General features: G+C 39.7%; 1 protein-coding gene across 2 annotated transcripts in view; it reads right to left on the bottom strand.

The window, feature by feature from the left end:
* TTLL5 (tubulin tyrosine ligase like 5) overlaps positions 1–16,358 on the bottom strand; it is a 126,686-nt gene that overhangs the window by 58,578 nt on the left and 51,750 nt on the right. For both annotated transcript variants that reach the window (XM_054275833.1, XM_054275834.1), the window contains 5 exons: positions 15,735–15,826; positions 12,779–12,912; positions 12,054–12,167; positions 11,313–11,720; positions 9,703–9,887 (listed from right to left, as the gene is read on the bottom strand). In XM_054275833.1, coding sequence (XP_054131808.1) covers positions 9,703–9,887; positions 11,313–11,720; positions 12,054–12,167; positions 12,779–12,912; positions 15,735–15,826 — 933 coding nt within the window. The remainder of the gene's footprint in view (positions 1–9,702; positions 9,888–11,312; positions 11,721–12,053; positions 12,168–12,778; positions 12,913–15,734; positions 15,827–16,358) is intronic.

Genomic DNA, 16,358 nt, shown 5'->3' with positions numbered 1-16,358 from the left:
AAGCAATATTTCACATGTCACATATAAAAGATATGCTAAAAGAATGCAGTAACCATAGGCCTACTTCATCTCTTCAAAAAACCCCTTCAAAAGGATAAATTTTCACAGTCAGAAATGTGAGGAGACAGTTTTCAGCACAACAAACCCTATCAACAAAGGCATACATGAATAAACTGTTTAATGAGAAACCTTTTTGTTTAAAGAAGGATTGGACAAGATCATGATAAGATACACATAAGATTACTACTCCTCTGCCTTAGGATCAGACCACAGCCCTTAAATTTTGATGACTCAGGCATGACAAGATGACACTGTATCATGAGTCAAAGAGGAAACCATTCCACTTGAAAACTGAAAATGTGCAAAATGTTTCATCATTTGTAGTGTGTTCTCCTTTGCCTTTCAATCTATTTTTACCATATGCTCTGTAAGCATATGTATGCATAAGTTTATCCAGTTTGACTCCTTCACGACCCTGCAGTCAATCCCTAATTCTCCATTTTATTGCTTATTATTCATCCAGCAATGCCAATGTTATCCAGCAGCTTGCAGATGAAATGTGCTTTTTCTTTCAGTACCTGGCTTTCATAGCCACAAGTATTTTCACTTGCCAAACCTTCCTCAAACACAGATACCCCTAAGGCTTTCAAGATCCATGAAATCTTTAACAGAAGGGAAGAGCTAAGAACTTGCCATGTGGAGAAAAAAAAAAAAAGAAAGATATTTTACTGTATTCTTTCAGTTATTTTTCTTCCTTCAGCCTTCAGAGATGACTGAATACTACAACAATATAAATACTCACTGTTAACCTGTCCCCTCCCTAGAGTGTGTTGCTTTTTTCCTAGCTTTACCACAGAGCTCCCAGGTACATGTGGGATCCAGGACAGGCTACCATGACTTGGTCTAACAGCTTACTGGCAGGTCTGCCAGTACTACTGGAAGTACTCCAGCTGCCTTGCCTTCCTTAATGCATCAAGATACTGGAATCCAACAGGCTATCCCAGCATGGGATAAAAAGAAAAAAAAAAAAAAATCACACTATCTTAACGTGCCTCTTCGGGGACAAAGGAAACCCCAAATCACAAATAAGACATACACACACCCACAACCACTGTGTGAACAGTGTAACAAAATGCACCACTCCAAATTCCATGAGGAAATCATGTAATACAAACAGATTTTTCTAAAACCACCTTTCTGTTACCCAGAGGCCATCTTGCTGACCACACTCAATATTAAAGCACCTTCATTTCATGTATGGATTTTAATTTGCAGTAACAACTGGCCAGGAGGGAAGAACTGGGGCTAACAGGCTGGGAAGTGTGAAATCTGTGTGTGCACCAAGGCTGATCTGGCCAAAGAAAGGCCTGTGACATTCCTTCTTTGTTCTCGGAGCTTACCAGCTTACAGGATATACATATGCATACTGAGCACAAGTGTTCCAGTCTCCAGAAAATGTTCCAGACAAAGACCTGCCAAAGACATTCCTGGGAAACCTGACAAACTTGCAAATTCCTTTGTAGTGTCTCCAGCATATGCATCCATTTAACAATGAAAAAAGAAAACTCAAGTTAGTGCTGCTGCTGTGGATGGTTGAACTCCCCCCTCTTCCTTCTCCTGAAAAAGTCAGGCTTTCATTTAGACACTCTCTGCCTCAAAACTTCCAGTGGGAGTGATTTTTACAAGGCACAATCCTGCCAAAAGTTTGATGATCAGAGTGTAATCTTTCCCATAACATGAGACCTAGCTGCCCAGCCCGGCCTGTTTGGTGACTATCTGCAGATGTTGCTGCATCATAACAAAACCCTCTGCTTCTATTCCCTGTGGAGCCTCAGAGCTGGAGGAGTTCAACATAAGCACTGCAGAAACTACAGTGATATTTTCACTTCCTACAACCTCTGCTGAGACAACTGGTTACATTACTGATGCTGCTAAATCAGTAGTAATAAAAGTAATTCCGGCTCCTGTGTGAATAGCTTGAGTGAGGAGAAGATGGGGCCCTGCAGCAGTGCAGAAGTGTGTGAGAGAGGAAAGAAAAATACCCCTTTCTCTTACTAGTTACAGTAAGATGCCTTTTGACTTTACACTTCCCTTTCTCTCCATCAGTGGGAGTGTAAAAACCAAAGAAACAGTCACATAAGGAAACTGAAACTGAAAGGGTTGAGTCGAACCAAGGGATCATCACTGGAAAAAACCCAAAGGTCTTCAGTGGGGAAAACACCATCACTCAATTTCTGTAAATATTCGCTGCACCCTAAATTTAACAGCTCTTGTTGTGCTGTTCAGGTCTAGACAGGAAAGAGCTGATGCCCACCGGGACCTGTACAGGGTGTTTTGGCAGACTAGCAGTTTGCTGTGTCGAGGACAAAGCAGGTGAGGGCACCACACTGTGTAACTAAAACAGTTAAATGAGGAGTGGTGTGGCTTCCAATATTGCTGTAGCTCATGTTAAGATGAAGCTCACTGGTTTGGGATTCCCATAGCATATACAGGGTTCCTCTGGGACACTGTAAAATGCTCCATTCAATTCTTCCTCACTCCCTCTCCCTGGTCCTAAGGTTTAGTAAACTCACCTGCTTCTTTCTCATTTCTACTTTGTGTCTAAATGAAAAACGTAGAATAAGACAAGTGCCCCATCCTCCACTGGATCTGTCAGCATGTTTGCAGGAATCCTGGCTGCTGGATCTTGGGCACTGACTGGCTGCATAGCACAGAAGGAGGCAGCTCTGTATAGCCCTTGCCTGGGTGGTCTGATGTTATCCCTGTGATTAAACTCCCCGGCTGCAAGATTTGGAGCTATTCCTGATGATAGCCGGGACCTGAAATCTCTCACTCTCCCACACACACACAGAGTCAGAGCTCCCATCAGGTTTCCCCTCCTTCTCTTGGTCAAGCTGGCCAATTCAACACATTCTTCAGCTCCCTAGCATTAATAACTACGAAGTACTACAGCCTGCTAGATATCAACTCCAGCTCCCTTCCATCACCAGGCACTGATAGAGACCTCACACAGATACAGCCTTGCAGAAGAATTTTTACCTTACAGCATGCTTCAGAAAGAAGTAGCATGCTATTTACAAAGAAAAACACTCACATGCATCCAGGATCCAGCCACCTGGCTCTGGATGTACACACATGCTGCGTATTTTCATGTCCTCCCTGCAGAAAGTCTTGCAATGCAAACACATAGAAATATTTTATGCTAAATACACATGAAATAAAGACTTCATATTAAAGCCTGGTATAAAAGGAAAAGTAGATAAGCCTTCATCCATCTGTCCATCAAGAAAGGCCAATAGCTTACGCTAGGTACAGGTAAAAAACCCCTCTTAGCTCAGCAGTGCAGAAGTCACAAAGTAGTCAGTAAGATCTCTACAACATAAAATCAAGGCAAGAAAGGCAATAAAGCTCCTCTCCAATGAAATGGGCTTGCTGAACTGTATCCCTCAGGTCTCCTTCCCCACCTCACTACCAACATACCTGCCTTGTTTCCACAATAGTACTGTCACCATCCTAGGCTCATGCAAGCCAATGGGCAAACCGAACAAGAACATTTCAGGAAACTGAAAAACTGTTTTACCATGCACCATTAACCACTACACTGCACACACTGACAAAGACATAATCACTCTGTAAAAATAATTAGCAAGCATCCAAATGACGTAACTAGGGAAATCACCAATTTCAGATACTTGGTTCCTCACAAGCGTCTCAGAAACCCCCTTATCATAACGAAAAGACTGACTACAGTTAAGCAATGTGACAAAGAAAATCCCATAAACATGGAAGCAGCAGCACAGCACATGCTCTTCAGTATAAAAGGTCAGTTCAGATCAATGGCCCAGCAAATTGACTATCCTGTCTGACATGTTTCAGAAGATGAAAACAATTTTGGTTTCTATGCATACAACAAACATCTTATTGATTAGGCAAATAATTTTTTATTTCTGTAAAACCTAGGGATCTATCATTTGCAAAATGCTCATTATTCTGTCTGATGAAACTATGGCCTACTAATTTTTCAGCTTTAACAGCATCCCATTTTGGGAAGTTTCAGAAGGTAAATTCTGTGACAATAACTATTAACTTTTACTATAACTTTTTACTCCAATATATTTCTGCTAAACTGAATATCCTCCTCATATTGCAAGAAACATGAATAAAATAAACCTTATTTACCTTGTCTTTCATTGCTCTATGTAATTCCTTCACACTTATCTCCTCCCTCAAAAAACTTTGTTTTCACCATCTCATTAAAACAGCATTTGCAGTCAATAATTATAAACACAGTTATTTTTCCTAAATTCATTTTAGAAATGTCACCCAGAAGTGAAAACAGTTTTGAGGGAGGCTGTAATTGGTGCTTACACTAAACATAATATATTCTATCTTGTTCCTAAAACACACTAATCATTTTTCTTTGCTGACTTCACTGCTTAACTCAAAACAGGTATCTGCACTGAGTTTTCAATGAAATAATTTTTTTTTCTTCCCTAAAGAAATAAAGTTTAGATTAATCATTCAAGAGGTCAAAATTACTGCTCATCATATAGTCAGTTAATTAAAAACACTGAACTTCATCTGCCAGTGTCTTGCCTAATTAAGGCAGCTCTTAAATTTCTACTAGTTTTACTCATAATAATCAAAAAAAAAATGGAAACATAGTGACAAATTACCAGGAGGTAGGCTCAAGTTTAAGTTTACAGCACACACCTAACTTCATTGTAACTGAACACAAAAGTTACACTGAAGGAAACAAGAAATTACCCCATGTAGTAAAAATGAGCTGTACAAACACGGATGAACACTACAGAGTAGTTCATCTACTGTAAATTCACACCCAATATTACCTGGCAGTAACTTGCTTTTAAACTCATTCTTTAAGTAATAAAATGCCTTATTAATGCCCTTATGAACCTCCTCCTTACCAACCTGTAATTTTACACTGGATCATGTACATTCCGTATTATGCATCTTCAGTTATCCCCTTGCTATGGCAGACTGACTATTATTTTTTTTGTTTACTTTTTATCTGTTTTTGATCTGTAATAAAACTTCCTTTATCATCCTACAGACACCTGTCCATCTTAACAGTACTTGATAAAAGCTTGTCAAAAACCTTTTGGGAAGTTTGAATATGAACAAGCTAAACTGAGTGCTGTTTTTCTCAGTTCAAAGAACTCTAATAGATAGTACATAATAGATAGGACATAAATAATTACTGACTTTCTTTGGGCCATTGGAGATCAGATACCTCCTTATTAGCCTACTCAGCCCCTGCCTTACCAGGTTAATGCTGGACCCTCAAAGGCACATTTATCATAGAGATCTCTTTTGCTTGCTCCCAGACACATTGGGTAGCTAATGAGAGGGACATCCTTCTATTTTTTGATGCTGTAGAGTAACTATAGTTAGACTGCACATACTGCAAAAATCAGGCACTGTCTGAAATGTACAGTATGGACAGAGGTACCTAACTCCCACTGCTGTCACGATCTCAAAATGAGCTTTTTAATTAGACAAAAAAATCAAAATAGTAGAAATACACAACTTAATGAAAGGCAAAGTGTTCCTACACACTTTGTGTGACTCTCTGTGAGGACTGAAAACTGAGAACAACAGAACAAAACTGCACATCAGTAAGGCTTTACCTTCCTACATCTCCATCGCTCATATGCTAAGAATTGCATATGTTATGAGTATCAGTGTGAAGTTCCTTTCTGATCTTCCAGAAGAGAATGAAAAGGTCCAACAAAAGAGAAAGCTGATGTAAACACAAAAATCTTGTTTTCTTCAGAGAACAGATCTTAAACATCTTTTTCAAAGTTCATCAGATACTTAAAATTTACCCTTTGGACATTAGCACTTTAGTAGTAAATAATAAAGTAGTATCAATAATATGAATAAAATTATATCAATAAAAAAACCCTCAACAATAAACTAATTTAATACATAGACTAGAAAACAATAGTTTAAAAGAAGAAACACAAAACAGGTGCTTTGGGCATGGGTAGAAAACAGTGAAGAACAGCAGGGACTGGAGAGGGACAGAGGTGGATTCCCAACCAGAATGACACCATTCCAAGCACAGCTGCTGAGGCTGCATTCTTGGGAACCCTGGAGGCCCACACTACTGTATGGATACCAGAAGCAATTCTCACAAAAACAGGAATGGAAAACAAGCTTCCCAGCTGCTCTTGGAAGGAGGCATGTATTCAGAGCCCCCCAGCCTACAAGACACAGCTTGGTGCAACACAGGGAACCAATGCATTCAACTCTCACATAGAAGTTCTTGCCCTTGGGGGAAAAAACCCAAAACAAACAAACCAAAAACCCCCACAAAAATACAGTCCACAGCAACACCAGTATTTTCAAGTCACACTTTCATATACCCCCTCCAAATCAATGGTCCTAATCTTATCATGAAACATAATTAAATCCATATATCAAGTCCTTTTCATACCAGCCAGGTACTTTCCAGCAAGGTAGACTTACTCCAAGTTTCTGGAATGGCTTTAAACAAATGTACTATTTTTATTATTAGATAAGTAATGTTCTAATCTTTGTGCCAATTTATTTAAGACTGCTTTTTAAAAAAATACTATCATATTTCAAGTGGTTTAAAGTAGTTTTACAGAAGTGAAAAGGGGGAAAACAATTCAGAGTTTCCTGTCTAGAAATGTATAGAAAAGTAATGCCCTGTTTAATTAAGTGATCCTGATATGAGCCCTTTCTCTCCTCTCCTCTCCGTTTTCCATCCCTTAATTCTCCTGTCCTAAAGCCATCAGTTTCATAACCCAGAACCCTCAAACCCTCCCATCTCAAGCCTTTCCCTCTTTCATCTCATACCAATAGTCTTTGACTTTCCAGTTCTCTCCAGGTGTTTACTAAATCCTCTCCCACGTGTTTCTCTGTCTCATCTGTCCTTGCCTTCCCCCTTGCTGGTTCAGGCCAAATCCTGGTCTGCCCAAATCTAAAACCATGTAGCACACCCAGGTAGCTTCAACAGTACCTGCTGTTCTGCAAATCACTTTCCAAACTGCCAGCCTACTCTGCAATTCCTGCACTTCTATTGACTCAATGTCCCTGCTCCCAATCTACATCCATGCCTAGCAGTTCAAAGTCAGATATCCTGGTTCCAGGTCCCTCAACAATAAGCCCAAGCCTTGCTGCCCTACTATTGTGTTTTATTGTATCTGAAACCTCTTACTGCCCTTGTTGTCTTGGCAGCCCTGTCTTCTCACAAAATCCCTGGGCTCTTCTTGCAAGACAGTATTTAAAATCCAGGCTGGATCAAAAAATAATCAGAATGACTCTTTAACGACTGACAGAAGAGCAAAATATGTCCATGTGAAAGAAAAAAAAAAGCAGAAGTAGTAACTGCATGCTTTAGTTATTGTACACTGGGCCTTGCAGCTACATCTGAACCTTCCAAAACGTCACTGTTTCAAGTGTGCTTAAAAATAATGGTCTCGGTTTAGAAATTGCTATGTGCCATAAATTCAGTACTGAAGAAACAGATTGCCTTAAAAGCTATTCTCAACTAAATTCAAATTTTCATACTAAGCAAACTTCAGATTCAGATTTCATCTTTCCAAAGGCATAATTTAAAAAACATGGCCAGAAAAATCACAGTAGAAGGCAGATGTCTAAAACTGAATGGACAGAGGCTCAGGAAGGAAACTCTTTGTCAGATAGAAATCCAGCTCTAAACTTCTCATTGGCTTAAGAATTCCTTTCTACACTGATCTTTTTCATGACGACAGAAGATGACAAAGACATAACCCAACATGTTTCTATATTTCACTACTGAAACAAAGTCTGTGCAAACACTGCATAGCTGAACACAAAATAAAGCAGAGTGACAAAATCAGCAATGTCTAGGAGCTGAGTGTCTATTGTTTGCTTGTTGCAAAGCAAATTAGCACCATCATTTTCCTACTATCCAATTCCCACCTCTTATGTGGGCAAGTATCTTGGAAGAACCCAGAAGCAAAAGCAATGTAGGCACATTTACTGCAGCCAATACATTTCCATGCTACCCATGCACTTGACAGCCACTTTCCCTCCTGAGTACACCCACAGAGACTGACTGCTGGCTAAACAGGTTTCAGCTGCCACCAGAGTATGCTCCTTTGCCACCCAACACAGCTGTGCTCAGGAAACTGCACTGGCCTTCCCATGCAGATCTTTATGAATTCCCCTCAACTCCCCCTTTCATACTTCGTAATTTATCTAGGAGTAACTAGCCATGGTAGGAATACAAGAGTTTAAGAATAATTTCATTTTTGCAGCTACACAAATGGCTGCAAGAAGACACAATGGGTTCTCTAGACAGACCTAACAAACCACAAAGTTGAAGTAGAATGGCTAAGGAATGACTTTAGGGAAAAAAAGTCTATGAACTTGTTTTTCAAAATTCTTTTCTGGAAAGACTGAAATGAAATAGATATGTTTCAATTTTTTCCCCCCGAGTACTTGTTTAGATAGTATCTTCTATCCAAGGAGGTAGTTTACATCACACATTTAGCTTTCAACAAATCAGCATTTCCTGAATGAAAATGTTTCACCATCAAAGTTTTTGAACAGTTTTACTGACAATATTTCACTTAATACCAGCTGAGAACCAGACTGATAGCTCTAAGTATTACTAGACAAGCAAACAAGAACAAATTGTCTAAATAGGATCTGGCCTTATGCAAGAGCACGCCTCAGCATCACCAGTACAGCTGGTGCTCACAGCCTCTCCTGAGTCCATCAACAAGAAGGAACTTGATTATTTGACATATCCTTTAAAAATTAAAGACTTATCTGCAAAGAAAAATCTATTCAGCTTCCTAAAGTTATAAATGTAGCCCACATTTTGAAATATATTTCCAATAGCATAACTAGTTATTAAAAATCTAAACATAATAATAAAGTTAAAAGAAGCAAAGAGAAGCAAATACCAGCAGCTGTTGCAACTATTAAACATGCCACAGAAAACTCAGCAAAATATAACCATTAAAACAGTAATTCCAAAATACAAGAATCAAACTAAGACATTCAAATCCTCTGTCTCCAGCAAGTTACAGAAAAAAAATTACTGTCCAAGGCAAAGTGCCTATGCTAGAAAATCTGCAGTTGGCATCTTAATTAACTGAGAAGTGCTCAACTTGAACACCTTTGATGAGTATAAAGCAAGAAAAATGTTTCTGTGTAGCCATTTAGGACATAATTCGACATGAAACAAGAAACCAAGTGGAATGCTACCAGAACTCAATCATGTATCACCATGTTTGACAAAAGGATTATCATGCTAGTAAGTATTTCATTCTGTCTTTATAGTGTTATTGGAATACAGAATTTACATCAGAACCCATTCTGCAGACTTTCACTGCCAACACTGTAATGACACACTGGAGGAACAAGGAAGCAAAATGCATGGAAGCACAAATCTAAGACTTTGGTTTATTATCTAGTAAGACAAAGCACAGATTCCATTTTTTGTTACATTTTCTAATCCTCTGCCTTTTCTCCTATGAAATGACTTTAAGACATTCTTGCCAACTCACAGAAAAATCAAAATTGTGTAAACACTTGGAAACAACAGGACAGAGATGAATTTTCCTGACATTTACTGCATGCAGCCTATCTCAGCCAGCCTAGTGCTCACACAGAACTTCTCCCTTGCACAGGGACTCTAGTTCAGTGCTTACATACCTGCTGTGTAACGAGACTGACGTGGCTTGGTGGGGAATGCTGGCAGGCTGCTTGTTTTTCTGCCAGCTGCTGCAGTTCTGCTGCTGCCACAGCGTGTCCCTGACGTTTGGCCTGGGCAGGGTGTTCTGCATCCTTGTGTATCCTGGCTGAGCCCATGCACGGCCCGCTGGAGCTGCGATGGAGACCTACCAAACAAACATTGCAATGTGCTCCATGAGCAAGTGTCAGACCCTCAGCCTGCTGATCACAGACACACAACAGCAGATAAGACACCAAGAAGAACACAGAATAGACATATTCTGCATGGGTATTGCCCAAATGAACAATTAGCAATTCCAAACCCATATTCTCTTTATTACAATGTATCTAGCGGCACCCAATTCCAGAGATGTTGGCAGCTGTTACCCAAGTTAAAACTGTAGTTTTTCCTTTAAAAAAAATGGATCTCTTTAAGTAAGCTACTCAGTTGGGAAGTAAGATGTATTTTAATGCTGATGGGGTTGTCAATATATATACAGCAACCCTAGCAAACATGTGCTGACCCTGACACACAACCTAGAACAAATAAATACTATAAAAATACAAAATTAGTATTATCAGGAATCACAGCTGTTAGCGTGTATGTGGTTCCCAAAAGTTTCCCAATAGATTACAGTCTGCATGCAAATTCCTACTGTTTCTACTATGCTTCAGGTTCTTTACACTCTAAAGCTGCATTGCTTCAGTGAGTACTATGACAGCATGATAGATCTCTAAATTTTGGGTTTGGGATGCCCTTGGATATGGCAGTGCTAAAACACCCCAGAGAATGAGATATTGTAATGATTCATTGAGATCCTTCTTTTCTGGAGGTCTTGACACACCTTTAAGTATTCAACACTTATGAGGTTTCATTACAATATTTCTCTGTTTGATAGACAACCAGAGTACTAAGAACAGCACATAGACTGAGACAGGACTTCTGCTAATGAAAACAACATTAAACTCACTAAAGATAGATAAGCTCAGTAGTGTAATAAAGAAAATATACAATACTTAATTTCACAGCTCTTTTTGAACAAGTTCAAAGGCAGAGTTCAAAGCACAAGGCTGAAGGGAGACCTTACCACTACAACTACCAGAAAAGAGGTTTTTTTGAGGTAGGGGTCAGCTTCCTCTCCCAGATAACAAACAACAGGACAAGAGGAAATGACCTCAAGTTGTACCAGGGAAGATTTAGATCAAATACTAGGAAAAAGGGTTGTCAAGCACTGGAACAGGCTGCTAGGTAGTGGCTGAGTCACAAATCACAAAGATACTTAAAAGACATGGAGTAAATGGAGCTCTTCGGGACCGGTTAATGCTGGACTTGGTAGCATGAATTGTTTGACTTGATGATCTGAAAGGTCTTTTTGAACCTCAATGATTATATGATTGCCTGTTCATCTGGTCAATAAAAGGGCATCTGCCTATCAAGGGCTGCATCCTATACTCTTGCTTTCTGTAAGAAATTTAGCACCATCCAACAAGACTCAATTCTGGAAATGTAAAATTTCTACCTACGCCACAACAAAAATTTACACAGTCTCTGTACTGAACTAGCAGGTTATTATGAATCCCAGAGCACTCACCTATTTTTGCAGAGGGTATTTGGGACAATCTTTGGCTGTAGATTTGAACAGCTCTCTGAAAAGATGAGAATGGGCCAATGGTGTAGTTACCAGAACGACGATGTAACCCTGCAAGGCTACAAGTCTCAGTGGACACCAAGTTTGTGAGGACAGAAGAGCTGTCAGGAGCTGTGCTGTGCAAGGAGTGCAGTGGGGGTGGGGACTGAATCAGTCTGGGACCAGCTGGAGGAGCTGGCAGTGAAGGCTGACCAGACAGCTTTGGATTTTCAGAGGCTGCAGGCTGAGATGGCATCCAAGAACTGGAACTTCTCTGCAACGTGGCACCAGGAACAGAGGAAGAAGCATCAGGAGGGCTGCACTGAGGTAATTTCACTTCGGCATTTAAGGAGAAGGCGAGTCCTTCTGGAACTATACAAAGATAATGAACATACTATATGAGGAAAATCTGCTTTTTAGGTCCTTTGATAATATCAACACATCAAATGCCTGCACTCAGACCCACTGAAGCCAAAATGACCTCATCTACCAGCAGAGACAAGAAGAGGCTCTACATGATAAATACCTCCTTTCAAAGCCTGCCATATCTAGATCATCCCCCCCAGGGAGGGGCAGCTAACTCTTTGCCACTACCTACTCTACAGTATCTTGTGTTTAAAAGTACAAACTGGGCATTCGGATCTCTGTTTGAATCCAAAGGTTCCAACCTTTCTTTAAAACAGTATATTTTATATGTTCACTTACAGCTTGATTTAGCTTCTTTGGGTTTACAGCCTTTTAGTGCTCCTTCTGCAGACAAATCTGCAACTGAACTTTTGGAGTGATCACCTTTTATGTTTTTCACCATCTCAGGATGCTCTACAACAAAATCAAGGAGTTAGGAAGTAGAACATTGCAAATCACTAGAACAATGCTGCAGAATTTACCCTTGCTGTGATTGACTTTATTGCTAATACTTCCTGTAGACCACAGAACTTCATTGATGACAATTATGCTGTCATGTATAGTAGCATGGACTACTGATACATATGGCTAGCACACTCTTCCTTCCATAGAATGTGTAATTAGGCTCAAATATACAGTCTCTGCCCTCCAATGGATACACTCACTGCAGGCAGCAAAATTTAAGATCTTGATTTCATTAATCCCTTACTTTGATTTCAGGATTCTCTGTTCAATTCTTATTGCCTTCAGTTTGCACATTTTCAATTCAGTCATGAACTACCATATCTAGCTCCTTATAAATACCAGTCTAAGTTCAACCCATTTCACTTCAGGAAAAGAAGGCAGCAGTGAAGCAACTCTAGTCTTCACATAAGACTGAGCTAAAAAAGAAGAAAAAAACCAAAAATATATGTAACCTCAGAAAACCTGAGTAATATTGTGGAGAGATTGTTCTCTTTTCATAGACATAAATTAAACTAGATTTGTCTGGACAACATCATCTCAGAACTGCCTCCAAAACTTACCACCTTGGGGCTGCTTCTCTAACTGGTGACTGCTGTTGCTGTGTTTTGTGGTTGTGGATTTTGTTCCTAGGAAGACACTTGCTGATTTGTTTTTCTGTGTGTAAAAAGTCAGTACTTCCTCCAGGTCACTTTCACTGCAATAAGGAGAGAATAATGGATGCAGAGTGAGGACACAGCTTTTCTGCATTCGTGTAACAATCAAAGACAATAAACAATAAGGAAACTGAAGAGTGGAGTGGGGCCAAAAAAAGGTGACACTTGACAAGCTAACGATTTGCTCAGTTCTACAGGGTAAGAGAAAAAGGAAGGCAACATGCCCTGGTTAAACCTGAGATTTCCACTTAAATACCATCTTCTTATGCAGTAGGAAATCCCAGGCATTCAGGAGCCTTCCCAGGATAAATAAAGAGCAAGTGAATACTTTGAACACATCTGGGGAAATGAGCTCAACATGAGAGATTCCATTCACAGCTAAATTTGTCAATCTTCTGCAGGTGCTCTTTAGAATGAGCAGCTATTTTCTCATGAGAAAATTCAGCACAGTCTCTGTTTTATAGTCACCATTAGTAGTTTCTGTTCAGCAGTAGGGGGAGAAGAGGAAAGAAGGCAAAAGCTTGTTAATTAGCCAAAACTGCAGGACAACCAGAACAGTCAATATTTTTGGGAAACTCACAAAACTCGCGTATGTTTCTCATTTTCCTTACAAGAACAAAGTGGGACAGCCCCAATATCCTAAACATCTATTGGTCCCAAACCAGTATCAGTTACTTGGCCATTCTTATTAGAGCTTGTGCAAGCTGTAGTTCTGGTTGTTTCGTATCTAAAATGGTTTCCTTTTGCTTCATAGTGTTGCCTCAGCATCAGCAAGGAGCTGTATGGCATGGCAAAGACCAAAGCAAGTACTCTAGTGCCATCAACACTACAAGAAAATGTAACACAGGAGTATAAAGTAGCAGAGCAGCAGTTAGAATCTTTCAAAATATCCTCTGAATATCACAATTGTAACTAGCCTTAGCTAGCTTGAGCTTTGGTAAAAAACTGGTCTAAAGCTGATACACTGAAGTTTGCAGTATGCCCTGAAGATCCAAACTTCACTTTTATTCTGGGAGGAAAAGTGAAAAGGAAATCCAAGAATGAGAAGTTGTATGTGGAAAGGTGCTTTAAGCTTTTAAATTAATTTATCAGTATGTATGTGTTTTTACAATGCACTGAGGATGTTTAGAATCGGTGGTCATAGCATACATACAACTAAACACAATGACATCCACGCGATACTAAAGCTAGAGTCAATAAGACCATCTCAATTAAGAAGCAACATTTATTACCCATTTTCTCCACTGTTGCATTCACTGTACTGCAGAATGAACACTTGAACTGGAAATCTATCCCCTTTGCTTGGTTCCAAATGACTTGCTCACTGATTTAAGTTTGAAGCACCATGCCAAGTAGTGTCAGATATCAGAGTTTTCAAACACAGCTCATACTTCATAAGAAGCAGAAAGATCATCCCTAGAAAATGTCTGATCATGGGCAAACTATTCTGTATCACTCACTCACACAACCCAGCAAAAATCTCCAGCCCCAGCCTAGACTGTGCATCAGGCCATGATAGCATGGTAGCCAATAATATCAAAACAGAAGAATTTGCAGATCAGTTCCATGCAGCTATCTCTTATCATTTCTGTTGCAAAAGGGAAAATTATGTGCCTGGGACACAACAGATATTTAATAGCCAGAATGTTCAGAGACCCAAAAGCCTGGGCCCACATAATATGCATTTCTAGCAAGAGCAGTAGATCTATGGTGTATGGCAGTCAGGCATCTTTATCTGAAGATTTTTCTGCAATCCTGTCAATCTGTTGCAGTAATGACTCCATCAATTATATTAGCAAAAGGTAAAATACTTGTTTTCATAAGAATGTATCAAGACAGACTGCGAAACCACCTGAACTTAGGATGCCTCAGCTACCACCCACTTCTAACAATTCACTATTAGTGCTATCCAAAGAGAGAAAGAAAGAACACTTTAATAAGCAGTCACACAAAAGAAGTGACCATAATCTTCACAGAAAAAAGAAGATGGACGTGGAAAAGGCAGGTAAACTCTGTCCAGATATTGACAGGGGTTCTTGCCTATATAGGCATGTCATATATTGACCAAATAACAGAGTCAAGAAGAATTGCTTTTTGTCCTCAAGAATCAGAGATTTTGAAAACATAATTGTGGTTCACTGAATAATTTCAGACCTCTCCATAGTTAGATAGTTATAATACCATTGTTTTTCATACAATGCTAGAGGCCCTAAGGAATACTCAACTATTTTCAAAATATGCTTCTTAGCAGACTTTTTAAAGTTTAAAGCAGATAGAGGGCACTGATAGAAAACGCTGCTTTTCCATTGTGAAAGTAACTGCTTGAACTGAACTGCCTTAGCAGGCCTAACTCCCTTCCTTGCTCATCTCAGAAAATCCAGACCTGGAAAATTCCTGAAGAGAGGCAGCAAGCATGAGATTTGTTTCTGAGAGCAGAAACTTGAGTCAGAGCTGTGACAACTGTTCAACCACAGCAGCTCCAGATCATCTGAGCAGCAGTTCTAGTTTCACTCTCCTTCTGAAGTACTGCCTTATTTGGTCCAGTATCTCAGGAGAGGAAACCATTAACTCACCAGCAGCAGTTTGAAATTTACACAGGCCAGGGCAACCACTGCTGTCCTTTGGGAAGGGAACTTGATGGTCAAAACATCTACTGTATGTTCCTCCCTATGCACCAGATGCTGATGTTACAAGTGTTTGGTTGCTGGAAGAGACAAGAGAAGACAAGCTCTCTGTCCCTCAGCAGGAAAAGGTCTTAGAGTTAATAAAGGTATGTAGAGGCTTTAGATCAACCAAATCATCTTTAGAACAAGGCTTCAAGGCTGAAAGATCATTTGTCAAGGGGAATAAAATCTATTCCTACCTTGCTCTGGCAATGAAGTTCTCAAAATCTTGAGGATTCACTCCCTCCTCCTCTTCCTTTTTTGATTGTTTCTGAACCATCAGCTCTGTTTCCTGTTAAGAAGCAGTATCAGTAAGTATCTCTATGTTCCATGGCATAGCTACAGCTCCCGGAATACAAAATCCAATTCCAGAGGAGCTAAGAAAAAAAGAACATTGCTACATGCAACAACATGAATGAATATAGAGAGCCCCAGAGACAGCATCCTAAGCATACACTAAAGTCCATTCCTCCACCTGATACAAATGATCTGCTGAGAAAAGATCAAGTCTTCAAAAATGTGTGCTGTTCCTTCAACTACACTCTTGCTAGAACATAAGGAAGTATGGAAGGGAAAAAAAAAATTAAATCATTCATTACAGATATAGGGTCCCCTCTCCATTTTGTTGTTCCTGCCACAGAGCTCCTCCAAACAGCTTTTATCAATGCATTTGTCCCAGAAGTAGACAGACAGAAGGAGGGAAAAAGTATAAAATTAATCTTAAAGAAACTGAAGGATGTCTGTAGAAAAATCAAAAGATTTTCTACTATAAACTAGTAGTTCTCTTGAGTTGACTTCTTCTGTCAAGCAGCAAATTGAGGGCT

Source organism: Melozone crissalis, unplaced genomic scaffold (genome assembly GCF_028551555.1).
Source record: "Melozone crissalis strain CALT ecotype California unplaced genomic scaffold, PUWL_Pcris_2 ptg000018l_1, whole genome shotgun sequence".
Taxonomy (NCBI): Eukaryota; Metazoa; Chordata; class Aves; order Passeriformes; family Passerellidae; genus Melozone; species Melozone crissalis.
The sequence above is the reverse complement of the archived record's forward strand: the minus strand, read 5'-3'. Positions and strand labels throughout refer to the sequence as shown.